We start from the raw sequence: 25371 nt of genomic DNA, 5'->3' as shown, positions 1-25371 counted from the left end.
AATGTCTGTGTCCCACAGAGTGTCACACGGGCCAATCAGAGCGCGTCAATCTCCGAGGAGGCGGCGACATCGCCAGTGGGCGTCGGCGTCAGACCTCTGGTGGGTGTCAGTCAAAAAAAAGAGTGTCCTTCAGTGATGTCGTCGGTAAGTCAGTCATATTAAAACTGTTTCCTGTTTTCCAGCGCAAAGATGGCGCTCGTTCCTCCTCTTCCCGTTACCAAGACAACCGACACTTCCTGCCATTTACCGGCAAATCCCTGAAAAGGCGGCCATCTTGTTTTTTTGTTGTTGTTTTTTTTTAGTTATTTTACATAAAAACTAACAGTATTATCTATTGCATTAACAAACAGAAATAATTTACATATATCATTTCAACGAAATAAGAAGAAAACAAAAACCCTGAACTAAACCACTGAATTATTGCGCAGTTAGCGCCCCCTTCAGGGCAGATGTTACAGGTGTGAACTGAGTGTCTGACAATATTAAAGTGACTGAACTTTGTTATTTGTCACATGTGTGTCAAAGGACATACTGCTCTGTCTCACACACACCCACACACCCACACACACACACACACACATGCTCCTCACACACCTATAGTGAATTTGGAGTGCTACAGTTAAAACAGCTATTTAATAAACATGTGTGTTTAAAGTTTAAACATGTGACACACTCTTTAGCCCCGCCCCCCCCTTCTCCGATCATCAGAGGGTCAATCAGACGTGGGTCTTCATTTAGTTTCGGACAAAAATTTTGAGCAGCAGCAGAAACAGACCACACAATAATAATAAGAAGAAGAAGAAAAAGAAGGAGAAAAAGAAGAGATGGAGGAGCTGTGCAGTGTCAGTGGACTGGATCCTCTCTGGGTGAGTCTCATATTCAAGATTTGCGTGATATTATCATTTAACAAGACACGAATCATCCGATTTAATCAATAAGTTGATTTATTTAATGACAAACTGATTAAAATGTCCCGCTGCATCAGTCACCTTTAAGACCAGGACTGAGTCTGATCCAGAAGCCTGATCTAGACCCTGATTCAAAAGGATCAGCCTCTTCCTGTGATGTCACTAAATGTAACCAGGTGGTTTTCAAACACCTGCACAGGTGCCGCTGATTTGATGTGAAACCAGGAACCTGTGTGTGTGTTTGTATGTGTGAGTGTGTGTGTGTGTGTCTTTGTGGGTTCTTGTAACATTCTGGTTCTCTGTCTACATGTGTGTGTGAGTGGAGGCTGAGAGGAACTTGGTGTGGACCTGAACTTTGTGGACTTCATGGATTAAATAAAGGGATTTAAGTGTCACAGTTATAACAGACTGTCTGCTGATCTCCTCTCGGTGAACCCGGTCTTGTGTGTGAGCTGGATCCTGTGGGGCTCCGTGTCATGGTTGAAGAGGTGTTGCTAATTCTGGACTTTGTTTTGGACTTTGTCCAACTGACTCTTTCCTGAACGTTATTCTGGGCGTACTCTTCTTAGACTTTGTTCTGGACTTTATCTAAGACTTTCTTCTGGACTTTATCTTATACTTTGTTCTGGACTTTATCTAAGACTTTATTCTGGACTTTATCTAAGACTTTCTTCTGGACTTTATCTTAGACTTTGTTCTGGACTTTATCTAAGACTTTATTCAAGACTTTATTCTGGACTTTATCTTAGACATTTCTTCCAGACTGTTTCCTGAACTTTTTGGACTTGCTACTTCTTAGACTTTGTTCTGGACTTTATCTAAGACTTTGTTCTGGACTTTATTAGGACTTTGTTCTGGACTTTATCTTAGACTTTTCTTCCAGACTCTTTCCTGAACTTTTTGGACTTGCAACTTCTTAGACTTTGTTCTGGACTTCATCTTAAACTTGTTTGTGGATCTTTGTTGACTGGCCTTTGTTAATGAATTCACGTTTGTCGCTTGTCCGTATTGGTCTGAACTCTGTGTTTCTGTTCCCAGGACTGGAACCTGACCTGGTACACCTCCAAACCAGACCTGACCCAGTGTTTCCAGCACACTGTCCTGGTGTGGATCCCCTGTGTTTACCTGTGGACCTGTTCTCCGTTTTACCTGCTGTACCTGCTGCTCCGCTCCCACCGAGGCGTCATCCCGCTCTCCAAGCTCTGCTGCAGCAAGATGGTAAGAATCTGGTCTGGGATCAGGAATCAGAGATTAACATGCCGATTATTCTAATCTTGGTCTAAATGATTGAGTCTCTGTGGGTCTCTGTTGTAGCTCCTCGGTCTCAGTCTGGCCTCCTTTGGACTTCTTGAGATGTTTTACTTTGTGATGAAGGAAAATGATGAGATACACAAGCACCTGCTGATGCTGCTGGGTCCGATGGTCCGGAGCCTCACGTTGGTACGTCACAACTCTTCAAACAGGTGCTGGTCACCATGGATACCAGGGTTTTAGATCAGATTTAACTCCTCCTCCTCTTCTTCTTCCTCGTCCTCAGGTTCTGGCTGTTGTTATAATTCAGGTGGAAAGAACGAAGGGTCTTCGATCATCCGTCCTCCTCTTCCTCTTCTGGACACTTCTGGTTCTTTGCTCCATCGTTCCTCTGAAGGTCAACATCGAGATGATTATTGATCAGGTATCAGCGAGCAGTTCCACCTCTCAGATCCGGTTTTGATCCTCGGTCTTTAGTCCTGGTCCTGGATCATTGTGTTGTGACCCAAGGAATGAGACTAGAATGGACTAGGCTAAAGGTCTGGACTGATCCTGAGAGTCTGGAGAATCAGATGAAGTAGTTTAATAGTTTATCAGTCGCTGCTGACACAGTGAATCTAATCTTGGTTAGTGTCTCTGTTACCTGACATGTCTTTCCGCCTCATACCACCAGGGGTCCTCAGTGAGTTTCACACCTAAGGGCAAACCCAGGGTTTGCATTGTCGAAATACTTCAAGTTTTAAAGGGCGATCCCACAAAAACACCACTTTGTACAAGTACTAACAGTTTTAAAGGGTCATTTCACCCCAATTTTTTTTCCTTTGAAAGTCAAATAAGAATAACAACATAAGATATAAAAAGGAAGGAATTATTGACATTATTAATAATCATTATTATTATTATTTAAATATGGTTTGCGTTGTGTTTCAGGGTTTTTCTTCAGACACCGTTCGATTTGTGGCGTTCTTCATCTGTTTCGCTCTGCAACTCGCCGCGCTCGTCCTCTGCTGCTTCTCAGACCGCAGAACGCTGTCTGACAACGCTGCCCAGGTAACACACACACACACACACACACACACACACACACACACACACACACACACACACACGGATAAACTCTTGTTTAAACTGTTTGTCTCCTCAGAAGAGATGTCCCGAAGAAGACGCCTCCTTCCTGTCAAAGTTCCTCTTCTTCTGGTTCAGCAGGTATGATCTTTGCATCCATAACAACAGCTCTTTTGTTGCCATAGAGACAGATGTTTTTTTTTTCAATATGAAATTATACAGAGGTTTATTTTATTTTTAAATGTTAACTCAAAAGTCAAATGTGTTTTAGGATTTCAAAATAAATGTTTGTACTTGAAGTATATAATGCCTGTCACGTTTTCTCGTCCTCTCAGTTTGATGGTTAAGGGTTACAAAAGCCCCCTGCAGGCCACAGACCTTTGGTCTCTGCGGGACCAGGACTCTTCGGACCGGATCATGGCGGACTTGGAGAATTTCTGGACTCAGAAGTGTAAACAGTTGCAGTACGACTCTTCACGTTCCGTCTTTTAAAATGCAGTATATTGATATGTTGTGAAGTCAGTGGGGATGACCACATGCACAGTAATAAATGACAGCGTTGACGTGTTCCGCAGAAAAGAGTCCCCCGATTCTGATTCGTCCCACTCCTGGTCCTGGTCTCGCTCGGACAGTTTCTCGGGCCCGACGGAGAAGACTCACCTGTTGAAGAAGAACTGCAAGGGGCGGGACTTCAGCCTCTACCTGCTGCACGCTCTGGGGTGGAGCTTTGGCCTCTACTTCCTGTTTGGGACTCTGTGTCTCCTCCTCCACGACGCCTTCATGTTCGCCGTGCCACAGGTGCTCAGGTGAGTCCGAGGTCAAAGGTCGGGCAGGAGATGACACCGGTAAAAGTCATAGATCGTTTGACACAATTTAATGACGTTACAACGTGCTCAAAGGACCGAGTCGTTGAAATCAGAATAATGAGTAAATTGCTGAATAGATGGCACAATTCTTGTTCTGCGTGTCGTCCTCAGTGCTCTCCTGGTCTTCATGCGGGACGAGAACGCGCCGGTGTGGAAGGGTTTCCTGTACGCCGTGCTGCTCTTCCTCTTGTCGTGTCTTCAGTCCGTTCTTAATCATCAGTACATGTTCCACTGTTTCACCGTGGGAATGAGACTGAAGACGGCGCTGATGGGACTCATCTACAGGAAGGTGACCAACACCAACAACAACAACAACAGACTAAACAAACTTTAACCATGACCACAATTCAAATCGTAGTCCTAAACATAACCAGTTCCTTAACGGGATAGTTCGGAATTTTGGACATAAGACCTATTTTCCAACTCAGCCGGTGTGATGGAGACGTTTTCAAGAAATTTCATTCAGTTCTTCTAGTTGCCGAGTTCGCTGATGCTATGGCTAGCGCAAGTCAATGATACCAGCTAGCATGGCATTAGAAACACTCATACCGACTCCACAGTGCACCCGAGGCAAATCAATTGTAACGGCAGACTATCGATCTGTGTTGATAGAATGTTTGAATTAAAACCAACCTTGCAATTTGAAGGATTTATGTCGATTTATGCACCAGCGAACTCGGCAACTAGAAGAACTGAATGAAATTTCTTGAAAACGTCTCCAGACGTCTGCATCACAGTTGGAAAATAGGTCTTATGTCCAAAATTCTGAACTATCCCTTTAAGAAATGAGGTTCTGCCTCATCAGGACCAGGTTTTTGTCTCCACGAGGACTACTGGTCCTGACGAGAACATTGTTTGACATTGAAAAAAGAGTCAAACAATCACATACAAAGTTGCCCACACCATTGTCAATAAAGTTGTCCGTGTGGTTTGAACGTCAGACTCTCCTGATGAGCAGCGCCGCGCGCAGACACTTCACGCTGGGAGAAATCGTCAATCTGGTTTCGGCCGACACTCAGAAGCTGATGGACTTCGTGGTTTACTGCAACAGCGTGTGGATCGCTCCCATCGAGATCGCGCTCTGCTTCTACTTCCTGTGGCAGGTAAACGCAAACACAAAGAAACGCGGTGTAAAAAAACAAAAAAAACACGGCGAACGAAAACATTGAGGAATATTTGATCGACAGCTCCTCGGTCCAGCGGCTCTTGCTGGGATCACTGCCGTCGCCTTGACCTTTCCCCTCAACGCTGTTCTGGCTAAGATGAGAGGCAAACTGCAGGTGGGGAACCATTGGTTTTTATTTGATTTGAATGGGTTTTGAAGTGTGCTGAACATCCTTTGCTTCCATCAGGAGGTGCAGATGAAGTTCATGGACGGTCGAATCAAACTGATGAATGAGATCTTGGGCGGCGTGAAGATCCTGAAGTTTTACGCCTGGGAGGAAGCGTTCCTGCGCAGAGTCGGCGTCCTCAGAGACGGAGAGCTCAGCGCTCTGAAGAAATCTCAGATCCTTTACTCGGTCTCTCTGGCTTCGTTTAACTCCTCCTCCTTCCTGGTGAGTCCGACTCACCTGTGGTCAAACTCACTGTTTGTTTGTTTGTTCCTAATTCGTCGCCGTCTCTCTCTCTGTCCTCCTCAGATCGCCCTGTCGGTGTTTGGCGTCTACGTGTTGTTCGACGAACGAAACGTCCTGGATGCTCAGAAGATCTTCGTGTCCGTCGCGCTCATCAACATCCTGAAAACCCCTCTGAGTCAACTTCCTTTCGCCATGAACACGACGATGCAGGCGAGTCATCGACCCGACACCGAGGACCACAGAGTCACACCCGACTTGTGACTGACGTGAATGTTTCTTTGTAAATCAGGCCATCATCTCCCTCAGACGTCTGACAAACTTCCTGTGTCAAGATGAACTGCGGCTCGACAACGTGGAGAAACTTCCTCACAGCACAGGTATGACGGCGTCTCCCCGGTATGTCCACGCGAAGCTGAACGCTCCCGGGTGAAACCGACAAAATATTTTATCAGATGTGCCATTTGTTTAGACGGCGGCAGCGTTTTTAGGGCTTAAAAACGCCAAAAAATGAACCCACCCTTCAGAGTGGAAATCAAAAAAACGTTCCATCATCATCATGTTCCCGTCTAAAACGTTGAAAACGCAAAATTGTGCTCCGAGCTGCTAGCGCTGGCATATCCTCCCGTACGCGTTGACGTCAGATCCATGCGCAGTACAGCCAAACGACAACAAACATATCGGATTATATCCATCAGTCCTGACATTCAAGTTGCCTTAGCTGCTACTTTGCGCTACTAGATGGAAGTAGGACGTTTCAGTGCTCCTGCTGTTGTTGTATGGCAGTGCTTCACAGTGGCACCTAGCCACCTGGCATGCATACTACATCAAATTTCACACACTTTTGCGTCACCGTGACATTCTTTCCTCAGGAGGAAACGCCATCGTGATCGAGGGCGGGGTCTTCTCCTGGTCGCATGACGATTCTCCGTGTCTGCAGAGCATCAACGTGAAGGTGAAGACGGGCTCGCTGGTCGCCGTGGTTGGGCACGTCGGCTCGGGGAAGTCGTCCCTGCTGTCGGCCATGTTGGGAGAGATGGAGAGGAGGTGTGGCTTCGTCTCCATCAAGGTGACGACAGTTTGAGAGGGCAACCCCCTAGCGGCGGAAACGCTTCAAACAAAAACGATTAATCGATTGTTTAAAATGTCAAAATCTATGTGATAAGCAGCATTGTTTCACACGTGATTGGGGTTGGTGGGCGGGGTCAGGGTTCTGTGGGCTACGCCCCCCAGCAGGCCTGGGTCCAGAACGCCTCTGTGAAGGACAACATCGTGTTTGGTGGCGAGAGGAAGGAGAGCTGGTACCATCGTGTTCTGGAGGCCTGTGCGCTCCTGCCGGACCTGGACCTGCTGCCTGCCGGGGACGCCACAGAGATCGGTGAGAAGGTACTGTCACTGCCTCCATCACACCACCAGGGGGTCATGAGGAGTTTGGGTCTATCTTTGAACATTATCGACGGGTGTGTTTGCTGACTGCAGGGCTTGAACCTGTCTGGAGGTCAGAAGCAGAGGGTCAGTCTGGCCCGGGCCGTCTACAGGAAGTCCGACGTGTACTTGTTGGACGACCCGCTGTCGGCTGTCGACGCACATGTGGGACAACACATTTTCGATCGAATCATCGGACCCAGAGGACTCCTCAAAGACAAGGTCAGAATGACCGTGCACCAGTATTCGCAAGTGCTAGTGCCACTCTTGTGGCGGCCGACAAGTTTTTTGTTTTCGTTGCAAGGAAAAGGTCAATCTCCAGCTAGGAGTGATCCTAACTGGAGGAAGACCCCGAGCAAAGAGAGCCCTCCACATTTATACCTGTGCAACTCCCCCTTTTGCATTCCTCCAATAGACAAAGAGTCTGCCATTGTAGGCGGTGTTTTCGCACCTCATTGTCTACTATAGGTATTGGGGAGCTGACTCCCTGCGGATGCTGTAGGAAGGTGTCAGTTCAGGCTAGACACAATATAAAATACACTATACACAAAGGGCCTGGTATTCTGTACTGGGCTGCTCAGAGCTAGAGAAAATGAATTTACCATTGCAATACGAAGTCGTACTAAGTCGTTTGTCGTTTTCAGACGCGGGTGCTGGTGACTCACGGCCTCAGTTTCCTGCCCAGAGCAGACATGGTCGTCTTGATGGAGGACGGCCGCGTCTCCGAGATCGGCTCCTACGCCGAGCTGATGGACAGGAAAGGAGCCTTCGCCAAACTGATCCAGAGCTTCAGGGGAAGCGGGCGCCGAGAAAACCCCGCCCTCACAGACAAGAGTAAGGCCCCGCCCACGCATATGTGAACGCATCACTTCCTTTCTGTATGGAGGAGGGGCTTAAGTGTGTATATGTGTGTGTGTGTTTGTGCGTGCAGGCAGCAGAAAGGGCGTGTCTCGTCTCAGTTTCACGGATTTCGATCTCTCTCAGGAGCAGCTGATCAGGTAAATGCAACACTGGCATTTAAATGTTCACATTTTCATCATCATAATAGTTGTGTGTGTGTGTTGCAGCTGTGACATGAGCAGTGCCAGCGTCCAGCAGATGAACGACGTCGATCGGGATCTGGACGTGGACGACGTTGGTAAACTGACGGAAGCTGACAAAGCTCACACGGGGAGGGTGTGTGTCCTGTTTTTCGTAAACTTCTGTATCTCTTACGAGCATGTTAGCGATAACCCCTGACCTTTGACCCATGCTGAGTCTGACCTCCGACCCTGGCCTGGTCTGCTCACCCTTTTTTTTCCGAAACTAAATCCAAATTGGCTGAATAAAATAACTTTGTGTCAACACTGCCCTCCGTCTGTCACCAGGTGAAGCTGCAGATGTACAGAGAGTACTTCAAGACCATCGGCTTGACCTTCATCATGACCATCATCTTCCTCTGTGCCTTTCAGCAGGCCGCGTCGTTGGCCTACAACTACTGGCTGAGCCTGTGGGCGGACGAATCGCCCGTCACCGGCACGCAGAGCGACCACGGGCTGAAGCTGAGCGTGTTCGCGACGCTCGGGTTCACTCAGGGTCAGATGTTGCTACGCACACGTCGTCTGTGCCGAGCTCCGCGGCTTCTGTCAGAAAACCGTCATTGGGAACACGTCGGTCTAAGTTGCCCTTCCTTTGTGTTTCAGCGATGGCCATGTTCGGCACGACGCTCGCCATCGCGCTGGGCGCCATCGTGGCGTCGCGCCACCTTCACGCCGATCTCCTCCACAGCGTCCTTCACTCGCCCATGTCCTTCTTCGAGGCCACACCCAGCGGGAACCTGCTCAACCGCTTCTCCAAAGAGATCGACGCCATCGACTGCATGATCCCCGACGGGCTGAAGATGATGCTGGGCTACCTGTTCAAGCTGCTGGAGGTCTGCATCATTGTGTTGTTGGCCACGCCCCTCACAGGACTGGTGCTCCTCCCCCTCGCCTGCGTGTACGTCTTCATCCAGGTAAAGGTCTCTCTGAACCGTCGTCACCTCTGGGCTTTATACTTGTCTTTATACTTACTTTGTGTTGGTCTCCAGAGTTTCTACGTGGCGTCTTCGTGTCAGCTGCGGCGTCTGGAGGCGGTGAGCCGCTCGCCCATTTACAGCCACTTCAGCGAGACGGTGCAAGGCGCCGTTGTCATCCGGGCCTTTGGCGAGCAGCAGCGCTTCGTCCTGGAGTCCCACCTTCGCATCGACAACAACCAGGAAGCGTACTTTCCACGATTCGTCGCCACAAGGTTTTCATTAAAACTCCCAAGAAATATATAGCGATTCAAAACTGTAGCTTGCGTAGCTTTTAAATACAAACAAATGACATTAAAACTACTGTCAAATTAGTTCACACAAAGTCGATTATGCGAGAAAACTGCAGAACAAGGGTGAATTCCAATTCCTTGCTTAACCCTCAATCTCAAAAATGCGTGCACCCTCTAGTGCAAGTGCTGTCCCGATTCTCAGAAACATTAACTTGAGGGCGAAGTTTAAGGGCTGTATCGCCCTCAATATTGAGATTTTCCAAGACCACCCTTGGGAGCAAGGGCTACCCAGAATGCATTGCGTGTTTTGACAGAACAAAGATGGCGCCGAAAGCAGCGAAACGAGTACGCTTCAAATTAAGTATTTTCTTTGTTAATAGAGATATAAAAATTATGAAAACCATTGTATTATCTTAGTTTAGGCCCATATTATGGATTACTTACGCCATTGTTGCGTAACATCAATTTGCGTTATTCTGCCCCCCACAGTCTGAAGACGTATCTGCAGTTAAGGGGTGTCCCATTTCTAAGTGACAAAATAACCCTCAACACTTGGTTTTGAGGGCCAGTTCAGATTAAGGGTTGAGCTTGAGGGTTAAGATAGGAATTGGAATTGGCCCCTAGTTTGAGTATGACTGAAAACACAAAGGAACATCTCAAAAACTTGGTCATTCTACAGTTTGACAGGATAAACCCAAATGCTCCCTGTTCACAAAGACGAAATGGAAGTAAATAACAACAAAAATTCACCAAAAGTTATGCACTACAGCTTTAGTATTTGACCTGAGATACAACAGATGGTTGATATTTTTTTAGGATGTTTGCATTGTGATGATTTCTGCTGCGTTCTTCCTGGTTCAGGTGGCTCGCGGTGAATCTGGAGTTTTTGGGGAATCTGCTGGTTTTGGCAGCGGCCATCTTTTCTGTGCTCGGCCGTGCAGAGCTCAGTCCCGGCATCGTGGGTTTGGCGGTCTCGCAATCTCTCCAGGTTTAGAACACCGTTTTTTTTCTGCCTTTTAGTACAACGTAAAATCCCAAAGCTTCAGATAAGTGATGCTGAGTCTGGTGTTGGACAGGTCACTGGAATCCTGAGCTGGATCGTTCGATCCTGGACTGACGTGGAGAGCAACATCGTTTCCGTTGAGCGCGTGAAAGAGTACGACAACACGCCGAAAGAGGTTTGGACCTTTACGACGTTCTGCCACTTTATTTTAAAACGATTTAAACTTGATACTAGAGTGTATTCTGTGTTTCATCTTCATCGTCTACCCTCATGTCCTCATCTCTCTCTCTCTCTCTCTCTCTCTCCCCAGGCGGCGTGGACCGTCCAGGGCAGTTTTCTGCCAGAGTCCTGGCCGACCACGGGTACCATCCAGTTTGAGGATTATGGGCTGCAGTACCGTAAAGGACTGGACTGGGCCTTGAAGGACATTTCTATCAACATCCAGAGCAGAGAGAAGGTCAGCAAAGACTTCCATGAGTCCCATGCGTGACACATACTTGTATTCTTTTGAGTATTCTTTTGAGTATTCATCGAGGAAGTGACCGTTATTTGTCAGGTGGGCCTTGTTGGGAGAACGGGAGCTGGGAAGTCGTCCCTCGCGTTGGGAATCTTCCGGATCCTGGAAGCGGCAAACGGACGGATCTTTATTGACGGCGTCAACATTGCCGATATCGGCCTCCATGACCTCAGATCCAGAATCACCATCATCCCCCAGGTCTGAACTCCCAAGATTACACCAGTTCACTTTCTGTACTACTTTAATGCAGTTTCCTATAATTGGTATTATCGGCAGTATAACAAAGGCAAGCACAAGTTAGGAAATGCAAGAGTGAACGAAAGATTTCTTACGATTTACGATGAAACTACTGACCCCGGCTATAATGTGACCTCTTCGACCTCTATGTTTCCAGGACCCGGTGGTGTTCTCCGGTTCCCTGAGGATGAACCTGGACCCCTTCGACACCTGCTCGGACGAGGAGCTGTGGACGGCGCTGGAACTCGCTCACCTCAGCGGCTTCGTGTCAGAGCTGCCGCAGAGGCTGAACTATCAGTGTTGTGAAGGAGGAGAGAACCTCAGGTAGGCGGATCTACCTGCGACCAGGTGTTTACAAACCACAGTTTACATGTACAACGAACGTGTGTTCAGATACAGAATGTGGGCGGAACCTGCAGGTAAAACCACAGACTGTACTTAAAAAAAAAAAAAAAGAAAAAAAAGTGGCCTTACTGGATAGCCACCAGAGGGAGACACAGCTGCACGACCTTACCTTTCACTCACTCATTGTCAAACAACCATTCACTACAAGAAATCGGGGGAAAAAACCCTGAACGGAAACCTATCTTGGGTTAGCCAATGTTAGCAACTTCAGCGTAGCATAGCAACACGTCGACGGTTAAAAAACAAACACTACTTTTGTTCAACAACTGACTACATGTGAGACGAATATGACAGACCTGCAATTAAAGGTGCATTATGTAATAAATCTAAATCAACTGGCCATAAAATCCTCCTAATATGTCACAGAGACTCAGAAATAATGTTCATATAACAAACTGAACTCGCCAACAACAAAAGTACAGACAAAATATTTGCGTTAAAAAAGTGTTTTGCAGACTGCAAATCATGTTTATGTTTTGAATTCATGTTTTGGCATGTGGCACCACCTACTGCCGTCTACCAATCATTGCAGTCCGTAGAGTCTCAGTTGCCGAGCAACCACGGGTTGCCAGTTACATCAGAAAACGAAAACCTAAAAGACCTCGGTATTTTGAATTTGAGTGTAGTAACTGTTTTTGGCCACATTCTTACATATGGCACCTTTAACTATGAAAGTAGCAGTGTTTGTGAGTGGCAGCCATCTTGGAATCCCATGTCGTCGTTGGTTGAAGTTGCTCCGACATGAAGGGGGCGTCATTTTTTATGAAATTCCGACTACAACAGGACACCAAGCATCAGTTGCTAGCTTCAGGTTTAAAATGTTAGCTATGGAAGTGATGTCTCCTTTTAAGGGGAAAACAATGAGGGCAACATGTGAGTGGACTCTGGTGTGATTGGCTCAGCTTTAGAGAAAGGTCACGAGGTCACGGTTTCTCTCTTCACAGCCTCGGTCAGCGGCAGCTGCTGTGCTTGGCTCGGGCTCTGCTGAGGAAGACCAGGATCCTGGTCCTGGATGAGGCCACGGCGGCTGTGGACCTGAAGACCGACCAGCTGATCCAGTCCACCATCCGCAACCAGTTTGACGACTGCACGGTCCTCACCATCGCTCACCGCCTGAACACCATCATGGACTACACAAGGTAGCGACGCCGTGACAGAACCACGAGTAAAATAAATAAACAAATAATTTACGAGCTCATAAAACGGACAGTAGTCGCAAACATGGAGCTTGATTAAAGTTAGTAGGTCTGTACAAAGATGCCGTAGGATGGTCACGGGGTTTTATTGCTGTGTTTTACTGCGTTTATGACGCTGCTGTAAATGAAACTGTCCTTTAGTATATTTGTTCATGCGCTCAGTGTCCTGAAGCGACCAGTGTTTACAGACGAAATGTCTAGGGCATCTTTCCGACTTTTGTTGTGCGTCTCAGATTTGAATTTGTCTGCTTCTTGAACCTCTTGTTGACTCGTCTCTCTCGTCTCATCAGGGTCATTGTGATGGACAGAGGCACCATCGCAGAGATGGACTCCCCCCCTGCGCTCATCACTCTTCAGGGTCACTTCTACCAAATGTGTCTCGAGGCCGGACTCGTCTGAGATCGGCTTTTGTTTTTTGTTGTTGTCGTTTTTTTTAAAAAGAAATGCATCATCCTGAAGAGACGTTCACATCGCACGGTTGCTCGGGGACTGTACCATCTTGAACTTGTTATAATTATGTGTGCATCTGTGTGAGAACAAGTAAAATCCAGACAGGGAACTGCAATCGGCTTGTGTCTTCAAGATTCATTCATTCTTTCTTTGTCTACCATTTTCTATATATATCTATTGGTGCAAAAGGTTAACGCACGTTAACGCATGACACGTTTCCATGACGACTGACCGGAAAAAGACGCAAATGACATCATGGTTACGTGCCGCGACACCGGAGTCCATGCACCGTTTACCAGTTAGCTCCGTTAGCTGCATTAGCTCCTTTAAGCATGACAGTGGAACTGCAGTGGTCTGTTTATTAAACGAAAAGAGCGGCACCAAAATGTTTTTTTGTTTTTTTTTAAATTGTCAAAATTTGGACGACATAGTATAGTATGAGGTTTCTATGTCTTCTATTAAAAAAAACAACAAAAAAAAAATGTTGGTCCAAAATCTGACAGAAATGTCATACTATACTATGTCGTCCAAAATTTGACAATTAAAAAAAAAAAAAAAAAAAAAAACTTCTTGGTCCAAAATTTTACAAAAACGCTATGCTATACTGTCAAATTTTGGATCAAATTTTTTTTTTTTTTTACATTGTCAAATTTTGGACGACATGGTATAGTATGACGTTTTTGTAAAATTTTGGACAATTTTTTTTTTAATTTTTTTTTCAAATTTTGTACAACAGTATAGTATGACATTTCTGTCAAATTTTGGACAATTTTTTTTTTAATTGTCCAATTTTGGATGACATGGTATAGAATGACGATTTTCTCAAGATTTTGGGCAACATAGTATGGTGTGACGTTTTTGTCAAATTTTGGACCAAATTTAAGTGATATGTTTCTCAAGACCACAGACTTCACGAGTCGATTGAGATGATTTTCAAGGCTCCGGGTCAGCATCCAGTCTTGCAAGACTGCTCTCTTTAACGCCTGTTAGCGAAAAACCCAGACTCCTAAGCTGCTAAAACATTATAAATTCCTCCCATTCAAAGATACAAACGATACAAAAAACCAACATTTTATCTGCTCTTTATTGGAATGTCCACATTTTGGTTAAAACACCTGCGGATAACAAAAAGGTCCCATGTTGCTCACACCATGGCTCTGGAAGAAAGTGAGAGAAGATTACAGCTGTAAAGTTGTAGTTTGATTTGAACGACAGAGAAGAGAAAATATCCCATCATCCCCTTCAGAGATCGTGACACTTTATCGAGCATCGAGTGTGCGGACACACGGTGGCTGACGGGTTTAACAGCTGCACTGCTCCAGGGGCAGGTGCTTGTGCTCGTGGTTGTAGGCCGATCTGGAGAAGCACTCGGCAGCCTTCCTGTCGCACTCGCAGCTGAACATTGCACATCTATCTTTGTTGCCTGAGGAAACGGAAATGGAGAGAAAACCACGTGGTTAGCAATCAGGCGAGAGCGTAAATATTTGTTATATTTTTCAACTGGCATTGGAACCCAATGTTCTCTGCAGAGTCGGTCTTGATCTTATCGGGATGTGTTGTTGTTGGTGTTTATTTTGAGAGCTCACTATTTCCCTTTTTACATTACGTTACATTTACGTTTGCAACATTTTTTTTCCATTTTTTTTTTTTCATTTTGGACGACGTATGTCGTTTTTGTCAAATTCTGAACCAAAATTTTTATTTTTTTTAAATTGTCAAATTTTGGACGACATAGTATAGTATGACGTTTTTGTCAAATTTTGGACCAATTTTTTGTTTCAAATTTTTTTTTCAAATTTTGGACAACATAGTATAGTATGATGTCTTTGTCAAATTTTGGACCAAAACTTTTATTTCGAATATTTTTTTTGAAATTTTGGACGACATAGTATAGTATGATGTTTTATCAAATTTTGGACCAAATTATTTTTTTCAAAAAAAATTATCAAATTTTGGATGACATAGTATAGTATGTCGTTTTTGTCAAATTCTGGACCAAAATATTTTTTCAGAATTTTTTTTTTTAAATTTTGGACGACATAGTATAGTATGGTGTTTTATCACATTTTGGACCAACATTTTTTTTTCAAAAAAAATTGTCAAATTTTGGACGACATGGTATAGTATGATGTTTTATCAAATTTTGGACCAAAATATTTTTTTCAAAAAAAATTGTCAAATTTTGGACGACAGTATAGTATGTCGTTTTTGTCAAATTCTGGACCAAAATATTTTTTTCAAAAGAAATTGTCAAATTTTGGACGACATAGTATAGTATGACGTTTTTGTCAAATTTTGGACCAATTTTTCGTTTAAAAAAAAAAGGTCAAATTTTGGACAACATAGTATAGTATGATGTTTTTGTCAAATTTTGGACCAAAACTTTTTTTTCGATTTTTTTTTTGGAAATTTTGGACGACATAGTATAGTATGATGTTTTATCAAATTTTGGACCAAAATATTTTTTTCAAAAAAAATTGTCAAATTTTGGACGACAGTATAATATGACGTTTTTTTTTTTACAAGAGATGAATGGGAAGCTCTTGTGTGCGTGTTGTTGTCGTGGGAGACTCACCGCTGCAGGTGATGGTGTTGTTTTCTTTGTCACACAGGTAGTTGTAGTACGTGATGTAAGGATATTGGTAGAACTTGCATTCGGCGAGTTCCTCGGCTTCTCCGTAACAGTTGTCGTGCACTTGGCAGCACCTGCAAGTTTGACAAGACACACTTTTTTTTCCACACGGACTGAACGGGGCATTATTTATGTCGCCTACGGTTAGCGACCGCGCTACTTTGAGGTCCTGGTTTATACACTTATACTACTCAGTCCACAAACATTGCTTTATGTCAGTGTTTGTATAGAATATTAATGTAAACACTCTGGTATCAAACCATTTATTTATTTATTTAACAAACGCACAGAGAACTGACATTTTCACCATTTTATTTGCAATTTTACATGTCGTACACACACAACCTTGTTTATATGCTTTAGTGGGGACCGTCAAACAATGCCGTTTTGCAGTGTTGGCACAGAATTTGAACGTGAACGCTCCCATAGCAAACCACTTGTTTAATAAACATGTAAATAAGCAACAATCTTTTCTTTTTTTTACTGATGATTGTGGTCACCGTTCAAAAACAGAGGTGGTTTCAGCGACAGTCCTGCTCTCTGTCTCCCTCTTTGGCTATCAGTGGTACTGCAGCCTTTGGACGACAGTATATAGTATGACGTTTTTGTCAAATTGTGGACCAAAATGTTTTTTTCAAAAAAATTGTCAAATTTTGGGTGACATAGTATATATTATGACATTTTTGTCAAATTTTGGACCAAAAGTTTTTTGTTTTTTTTCTGAAAATTTGGACGACATAGTATAGTATGACGTTTTTGTCAAATTTTGGACCAAAATCTTAAAAAAAAAAAAAAAAAAAAAAAAGGTCAAATTTTGGACAACATAGTGAATTATGACGTTTTTGGTTTATTTTGGACGACATAGGATATAGTATGACGTATTTGTCAAATTTTGGACCAAATTAAAAAAAAAAAAAAAAAGGTTAAATCTTGGACGACATAGTATAGTATGACGTTTTTGTCAAATTTTGGACCACAATGTTTTTTTCAAAAAAATTGGCAAATTTTGGATGACATTTTTTGTTTTTGTTTCTTTGTTTTTTTTCAAAAAAATTGTCAAATTATGGATGACATTTTTTGTTTTTGTTTCTTTGTTTTTGTCAAATTGCACCATTTCCTGTGGATGTAGCATTAGCACATGAACATAGTAAGTGAAATCAGAACCTGTCCAGATCATCCACAGGTGTTCCACAGCCTCCTCTTCCACAGTAGCAGCCGTAGTCGGCGTAGTCCAAAATAGGCCAGCTGTCCGGCATCAAGCACAGGATCATGGATCGGAACTGGTGGAGTGCATTCTTCTCTGAACCCTGGGCTGAACATAAGGAGTTTTCTTTTAAAGCGTCCGTTCACAGCCGCCCCACGTGCAGGTCAACATCTACTCACCGACAGAGAGGCCCACAGCCAGGAGAGTCAGAGTCTGGAAGGTTTTCATCGTGAAATCGTCAGAACTTTCAGCTGCAGTTGTCTTCTCTCTGCGAGCTCCGCTGCTCCTTATAAAGCAAACACAGAGCCTCGTGCTCCACCCTGGCATCTGTTCATCGGTGGTGACACTTATCGTGATGTATGACCCGAGACATTCAAACAAATAAAAATCTTAATAGCAATGTACATCGTCTATTGTCTTAACTCGTGACTGAAGTATTATGTTTTTGTCAAATTTTGGTATAGCATGACGAATTTTGGACCAAAATGTTTTTTTCAAAAAGTAAGTTTTGGACGTCATACATATATAGTATGAGGTTTTTGTCAAATTTTGGACCAAAATCTTTTTTTTCAAAAAAGTTGTCAAATTTTGGACGACATAATATACTATGATCTTTTAACTGACATACTAACCGATTACTTTTTTTTGTCAAATTCTGGGTGACATACTAAACTTTGACACAGACAGGACTTCGCATCCATGATCATTGCCTTTGAAGGCCAGTGTCTGAACCATTAGGCCACTGTGGAAGAGTGAGGACATGACACATGTTCTGTATTTGTCACTGTATTTGTCACTGTACTACATAGTATAGTATGTCGTTTTTGTCAAATTTTGTACCAAATTCTTTTTTCAATAAATGGTCACATTTTGGACGACAGTATAGTATGTCGTTTTTGTCAAGTTTTGGACCAAACAAATGTTTTTCATTAAAATGGTCAGATTTTGGAAGAAATAGTATAGTATGTCATTTTTGTCAAATTTTGGACAGAATTTTTTTTGCAAAAAATGGTCACATTTTGGACGACATAGTATAGTATGACGTACTACATTGTATAGTATGACGTTCTACATAGTATAGTATGTCGTTTTTGTCAAGTTTTGGACCAAAAAAAGGGTTTTCCAAAAAATTGTCCGAATTTGGACGACATAGTATAGTATGTCGTTTTTGTCAAATTTTGGACCATTTTTTTTTTGCAAAAAATTGTCACATTTTGGACGACATAGTATAGTATGACGTACTACATAGTAAAGTATGACGTTTTTGTCAAGTTTTGGACAAAAAAAAGGTTTTTCAAAAAATTTGTCAGATTTTGGACGACATAGTATATAGTATGTGGTTTTTGTCAAATTTTGGACCAAATTTTTTTTGCAAAAAATGGTCCCATTTTGGACTACATAATATAGTATGACGTACTACATAGTATAGTATGACGTTTTTGTCAAGTTTTGGAACAAAAAAATGTTTATCATAAAAATTGTCAGAATTTGGACGACATAGTATAGTATGTCGTTTTGTCAAATTTTGGACCAAATTTTTTTTTCAAAAAATGGTCACATTTTGGACGACATAGTATAGTATGACGTACTACATAGTATAGTATGAAGTTTTTGTCAAGTTTTGGACCAAAAAAATGTTTTTCAAAAAAATTGTCAGAATTTGGACGACATAGTATAGTATGTCGTTTTGTCAAATTTTGGACCAAATTTTTTTTTCAAAAAATTGTCACATTTTGGACGACATAGTATAGTATGACGTACTACATAGTATAGTATGTCGTTTATGTCAAATTTTGGACCAAAAAAAGTTTTTCCGAAAAATGGTCACATTTTGGACGACATAGTATATAGTATGTCATTTTTGTCAAATTTTGGACCAAATTTTTTTTGCAAAAAACGGTCACATTTTGGACGACATAGTATAGTATGATGTACTACATAGTATAGTATGACGTTTTTGTCAAGTTTTGGACCAAAAAAGTGTTTTTCAAAAAAATTGCCAGATTTTGGACGACATAGTATAGTATGTCGTTTTTATCAAATTTTGAACCACATTTCTTTTTAGTACGTCATTTTTGTCCACAGCAGCTTGGATGATCAGGTCTGTTGTACCGAAACCTCCTGTGCAGCACCAGCTGGAACCCATCTCACTTACATGCAGACACACACACGCACCCACTAGAAAAAAGCAGTCACAAACCCCGGGTCGGGAACAATAGCACAATTCCACTCTTTTTTCCTTTTATTTATTAATCTTTCTGATATGCGTTTAAACTGCATTAATGTTTCTGTTAAGTGACAAGCACCAGAATACATGATGCAGATCTTGTCGGGCTCTCCTAACAGTTTGCTCTGGACATGCCCCTGTATTCCTCTTTGTATGGTGTTCTGGCAAAACACTCAGCGGCCTTCTTGTCACATTCACAGAGGTCAGCCTGACAGTCGTTGTTGTGACCTGCGGAAGGGAAAGCATGAAGGAGCACACTGGTCAAAGGTATGCCACATTTTCCTAATAAATAATGTGACAGATTAAACGAAAAATAATCCCTGACAGTCATCCTGTAAGAGGTGGTGTTTTGCTGCTGGTATTTACTGAGTCACAATTATAGCTTATGCGGTGCTGAGCTACTAAGTCATAATTATGAGATGCTAAGTCATACTTATGAGATACTAAGTCATACTTATGAGATGCTAAGTCATACTTATGAGATGCTAAGTCATAATTATGAGATGCTAAGTCATGATTATGAGATGCTAGGTCATAATTATGAAATGCTAAGTCATACTTATGAAATACTAAGTCATACTTATGAGATGCTTAGTCATACTTATGAGATGCTAAGTCATAATTATGAGATGCTAAGTCATGATTATGAGATGCTAGGTCATAATTATGAAATGCTAAGTCATGATTATGAGATGCTAGGTCATAATTATGAAATGCTAAGTCATACTTATGAAATACTAAGTCATACTTATGAGATGCTTAGTCATACTTATGAGATGCTAGGTCATGATTATGAGATGCTAAGTCATGATTATGAGATGCTTGGTCATGATTATGAGATGCTAGGTCATAATTATGAGATGCTAAGTCATACTTATGAGATACTAAGTCATACTTATGAGATGCTAAGTCATAATTATGAGATGCTAGGTCATGATTATGAGATGCTAAGTCATGATTATGAGATGCTAGGTCATAATTATGAAATGTTTATTCATGATTATGAGATGCTAGGTCATAATTATGCTAGATCATAATTATGAGATGCTAGGTCATAATTAGGAGATGCTAATTTATGATTATGAGATGCTAGGTCATAATTATGAGATGCTAGGTCATGATTATGAGATGCTAAGTCATGATTATGAGATGCTAGGTCATAACTATGAGATGCTAGGTCATAATTATGAGATGCTAAGTCATGATTATGAGATGTTGGTCATAATTATGAGATGTTTATTCATGATTATGAGATGCTAGGTCATAATTATGCTAGGTCATAATTATGAGATGCTAGGTCATGATTATGAGATACTAAGTCACAATTACGAGATTCTCAGTCATAATTATGAGATACAGGCAACTCTCCAGTAAAAACGTGGTCATGATTTGAGGTTTATACGTCTAAAGTGTGGAGGGGATTGTGTTTACTCACAGGTGCAGCTGATCCGACTGCGTCTGCAGCAGAAATGGTAGTAGTCGCTGTAAGGGTCGTTGAAAATAGGGTCACAAGCAGACGACGCTCTCACTTGACTGTAGCAATTGTCATGTTCTTGGCAGCACCTGCACGTTTAAAAAGGCACGTTTTCAAACAGACTCAAACAGCATTTGTGTTGCTTTGACAGGAAGCTGCATTGATATAAAACAAAGTGACAGAATTGTGACCTATCCAAGTCATCCACAGGTGTTCCTCTGCCTCCATAGCCACAGTAGCAACCATAGTTGTTGTAGTCCATAACAATTCGACCCTCTGGCATCATGCAGGAGATCATTTCCAAAAAATGGGGGATTTCCCTATCGTGGGCTGGAGAAACAACAAGGTGGAACAAGTCAGTTTCACAGAGGAGGAACCACGTTTAGCAGGATACAAACAAAGCATCACATTTTACAAATAGAGGAAGAGAACTGGTATTAGTATCAATCTCAGTATTAGTATAAGTGAAGATGGCTGTAAATGCGTCTGTTTACAACCACGTGGAAAAGATGTTCTCACCCAGAGTGAGTCCCACCACGGCCACGAGGATCAGAGTCTGGAAGGTTTTCATTCTGTGAGTCTGTGATCTTCTTCTTTGTGTCTTCTCACTGCAGCTCTCTCCACTCATCCACACATCTCTCAACCTAAAGTCTTACTTATATACAGTAGTCGTAGGATCTCTCTCTCTCACACACACACACACAAACCCCTATAGCTATTTATTTGGCCTTGTTTTAAAGGGAAATGTAAATATGTCAATATTTGTTGACGGGATGAAGTAGTCTGTAAATTAAGCTGTGTGTAAATCTATGTACGTATACATACAAACACATATATATACTAACAGACAGACATACTAGCTATATATATGTATATACATATATATATGTATATCTATATTTATCTGTATATGTATATATATATATATATATATAAAAAGTAATTTTCCTTTGTAAAAAGAAATTTTAGAAATTTTTGACTTTTTTTTTATTTTTTTTTTACAAATTTTGAAAACTTTTTTAAAAACTTTTTAAAAACGTTTTTGTCAAATTTTGGATGACATACGAACCCAATGACTTTTCTGTCAAATTTTGAACATTTTTTTTTTCTTTTTTTGTCAAATTTCGGAAGACATACTAACCCAATTACTTTTTAGTCAAATTTTGGATTTTTTTTTTTTTGTCAAATTTTGGATGACATACTATATAATGACTTTTTTTTGTCAAATTTTGAACATTTTTTTTTTTTTACTTTTTTGTCAAATTTCAAATATTGTTTTTTTTTACTTTTTTTTTTTTTAATACATTTTTGTCTAATTCCGGACGACATACTAACCCCATGACTTCTTGTCAAATTTTGGACATTTAAAAAAAAATAAAATATATATAAATATATATTTTGTCACTTTTTTTTACTAATTTGTACAATAACACATGGATAAACGAAACATCTTTTGAGTTTTGATGTTATAAACGAAAGCTCCATAGATTGGATCCAATTCACTTGGAGGAGAAGGTGAGGCGAGGGAACTTCAGCCGCAACAAGAAACTGTACACACTGTACCTTTAAACAACAACAACAAAACAACCATTCACTCTCATGCATCATTTTGCATCATTTTTATTCAGATAACACAAAGCTTCAGCAACAAAGAGCTTTTCAGTAGGCTGGTGATCGGTGAGTAACATCACAGACATCATCCTGTTAGAAATTGTACTGCAGTGTAAGCACCAGAATACATGATGCAGATCTTGTCGGGCTCTCCTAACAGTTTTCTCTGGACATGTCGCTGTATTCCTCGTTGAATGGTGTTCTGGCAAAACACTCAGCGGCCTTCTTGTCACATAGACAGAGGGCAGCCTCACATTCGTCGTTGTTACCTGTGGAAGGGAAAGCACGAAGGAGCACACTGGTCAAAGGTAGAGTATGCAGCATTTTCCTAATCAATAATGTGACAGATTAAACCAAAAATAATCCCTGACAGTCATCCTGTAAGAGGTGGTGTTTTGCTGCTGGTATTTACGAAGTCATAATTTTGCGATGGTAATTCATAATTATGCGGTGCTAAGTCATAAAAAGATGCTATCTCGAAATTAAGTCATAATTACGAGATGCTAAGGCATAATTATGAGATGCTAGGTCATAATTATGAGATGCTAGGGCATAGTTATGAGATGCTAGGTCATAATTATGAGATGCTAGGTCATAATTATGAGATGCTAGGTCATAGTTATGAGATGCTAGGTCATTATGAGATGCTAGGTCATAATTATGAGATAATAGGTCATAGTTATGAGATGCTAGGTCATAATTAGGAGATGCTAAGTCATAATTAGATGCTAAGTCATAATTATGAGATGCTAGGCCATAATTATGAGATACTAAGTCAATTAGGAGATGCTAGGTCATAATTAGAAGATGCTAAGTCATAATCATTAGATGCTAGGTCATAATTATGAGATGCTAGGTTATAATTATGAGATACTAAGCCAATTAGGAGATGCTAGGTCATAATTATGTGATAATAGGTCATAGTTATGAGATTCTAGGTCATAATTATGAGATACTTAGTCATAATCATGAGATACTAGGTTATAATTATGAGAAAGTAAAAACCTTGGTCATGATTTGAGGTTTATACGTCTAAAGTGTGGAGGGGATTGTGTTTACTCACAGCTACAGCTGATCAGATTGTGTCTGCAGCAGAAACTGTAGAACTCGGTGTAAGGGTTGTCCAAAAAAGGGTGACAAGAAGAGGACGTTCTCGTTTCACTGTAGCAATTGTCATGTTCTTGGCAGCACCTGCAGGTTTAAAAAGGCACGTTTTCAAACAGACTCAAACAGCATCTATGTTGCTTTGACAGGAAGCTGCATTGATATAAAACAAAGTGACAGAATCGTGACCTATCCAAGTCATCCACAGGTGTTCCTTTGCCTCCATAGCCACAGTAGCAACCATAGTTGTTGTGCTGCAAAACAGTCCGACCCTCTGGCATGATGCAGGAGATCATTTCCATAAACTGGGGGATTGCCCTCGTGTTCCTTTTGTTGGCTGGAGAAACGACAGAAAGGTGGAACAAGTCAACGTCAATGTCACAGAGGAGGAATCACGCTCATCAGGATAATAACAAAGCATCACATTTTACAAAGAGAGGAAGAGAACTGGTATTAGTATTAATCTCAATATCTCAATCACGTGGAAAAGATGTTCTCACCCAGAGTGAGTCCCACCACGGCCACGAGGATCAGAGTCTGGAAGGTTTTCATTCTGTTAGTCTGTGATCTTCTTCTTTGTGTCTTCTTACTGCCGCTCTCTCCACTCATCCACACATCTCTAAACCTAGTCTTACTTATATACAGTTGTCGTAGGATCTCTCTCTCTCACACACACACCCTCAGACAAAGGTCAATGGCTATGAGCTATTTATTTGGCCTTGAAAATATGTAAATATTTTGTGACTTTTTAGTCAAATTTTTGTGGACTTCATTTTTTGTCAAATTTTGAACATACTATAGTACGACTTTTTTGTCAAATTTTGGACACATTTTTAAAAATTACTTTTTTGTCAAATTTCGGACAATTTTCTTTTACTTTTTTTTTGTCAAATTTCAGACGACTTACTAACCTATTTTTTAAGTCAAATTTTGGACACTTTTTTTTTTGGTAAAATTTCGGACAACTTTTTTGTAAAATTGTTGAAATTTTTTCTGTTCAAATTTCACAAGACATACTAACCTATGACTTTTTTGTCAAATTTCGGACAACATACGAAAGTATGACTTTTTAGTAAAATTGTTAAAAATTTTTTTTGACTTTTTGTAAAATTTCAGACAACACACGAAAGTATGACTTTTTTGTAAAAATGTTGACAATTTTTTTTAAACTTTTTTTTTTGTAAAATTTCAGACATACTAAACTTTGATTTTTTAGTCAAATTTTGGACAGTTTTTTTTTTTTTACTTTTTGTCAAATTTTGGACAGTTTTTTTGGTATATTTTTTTATACATATACAAATACATATACATATATATATATATATATATATATAGACCCTCATGTACACACCTACTTACACATACACACACATGTACAATTAAATAAATAGGAAAAGTTCAATAAAATGGTACATAAACAATAATCGTGAAAATAAATCAAATGTCTTGAATAAATGGACGAACAAACAAACAACCACACAAATAAACAAATAAGGGTGTGCTGCCGCTGTGTCAGTGTTAACCACGACACGCAAATTGTGGTTGAAGCCATAAAAGTTCATAACATGCAAAGTTTACCTCACCCCCGCCCCAAAACCACACACACACACATACACAAAAACAACTCAAACAGTATTTGTGTAGTATAATGTATACTTTTAATACAAATACCTCCTTAAGTGAAAGTATACACACCAGCATGGTTCAAACTTCACATTTTTTTTTTTTTTTTTTTTAAAGGTACTGCAAGTTATTTGCACGTCAAACATAAAAAAAATAAAAGAAAAATGAAAAAATAACTACTGCCTCCACATCATGGCATTAAATATTGGCTCGTGGTCATCGTTACTACACAGCATGATCCAACAGGAATTATAATGATTACACTATAAAAAAAACAACAACAAAAACCCAACTCTTGTGTAACACATGATCC

At 41.2% G+C, this 25371-nt stretch overlaps 2 protein-coding genes across 2 annotated transcripts; one reads left to right on the top strand and one right to left on the bottom strand.

The window, feature by feature from the left end:
• Positions 1–824: 824 nt before the first annotated feature.
• LOC310937713 (multidrug resistance-associated protein 1-like) lies at positions 825–13132 on the top strand (the record flags this gene model as incomplete). The annotated part of the gene is made up of 30 exons (XM_083902047.1): positions 825–866; positions 1947–2126; positions 2223–2348; positions 2446–2583; positions 3090–3209; positions 3304–3365; positions 3560–3688; positions 3800–4030; positions 4202–4379; positions 5032–5193; positions 5278–5370; positions 5443–5646; positions 5731–5877; positions 5957–6044; positions 6537–6733; positions 6874–7050; positions 7144–7311; positions 7734–7923; positions 8021–8087; positions 8157–8265; positions 8457–8664; positions 8772–9082; positions 9158–9357; positions 10237–10363; positions 10452–10553; positions 10689–10835; positions 10935–11093; positions 11290–11456; positions 12482–12676; positions 13024–13132. The coding sequence occupies 30 exons, from the start codon at positions 825–827 to the stop codon at positions 13130–13132; spliced, it is 4533 nt and encodes a 1510-aa protein (XP_083758173.1).
• A 1352-nt stretch (positions 13133–14484) lies between these two features.
• On the bottom strand, positions 14485–17101 carry LOC310943493 (phospholipase A2-like; the record flags this gene model as incomplete). Its single annotated transcript, XM_083909085.1, has 3 exons — positions 16980–17101; positions 15759–15889; positions 14485–14606 (listed from the first exon to the last, which is right to left on the bottom strand). The coding sequence occupies exons 1-3, from the start codon at positions 17084–17086 to the stop codon at positions 14485–14487; spliced, it is 360 nt and encodes a 119-aa protein (XP_083765211.1). The 5' UTR covers positions 17087–17101.
• Between the last annotated feature and the right edge of the window lie 8270 nt (positions 17102–25371).

The sequence above is a fragment of the Microchirus variegatus genome (assembly GCF_963457635.1).
Source record: "Microchirus variegatus genome assembly, chromosome: 1".
Lineage (NCBI taxonomy): Eukaryota > Metazoa > Chordata > Actinopteri > Pleuronectiformes > Soleidae > Microchirus > Microchirus variegatus.
The sequence above is the reverse complement of the archived record's forward strand: the minus strand, read 5'-3'. Positions and strand labels throughout refer to the sequence as shown.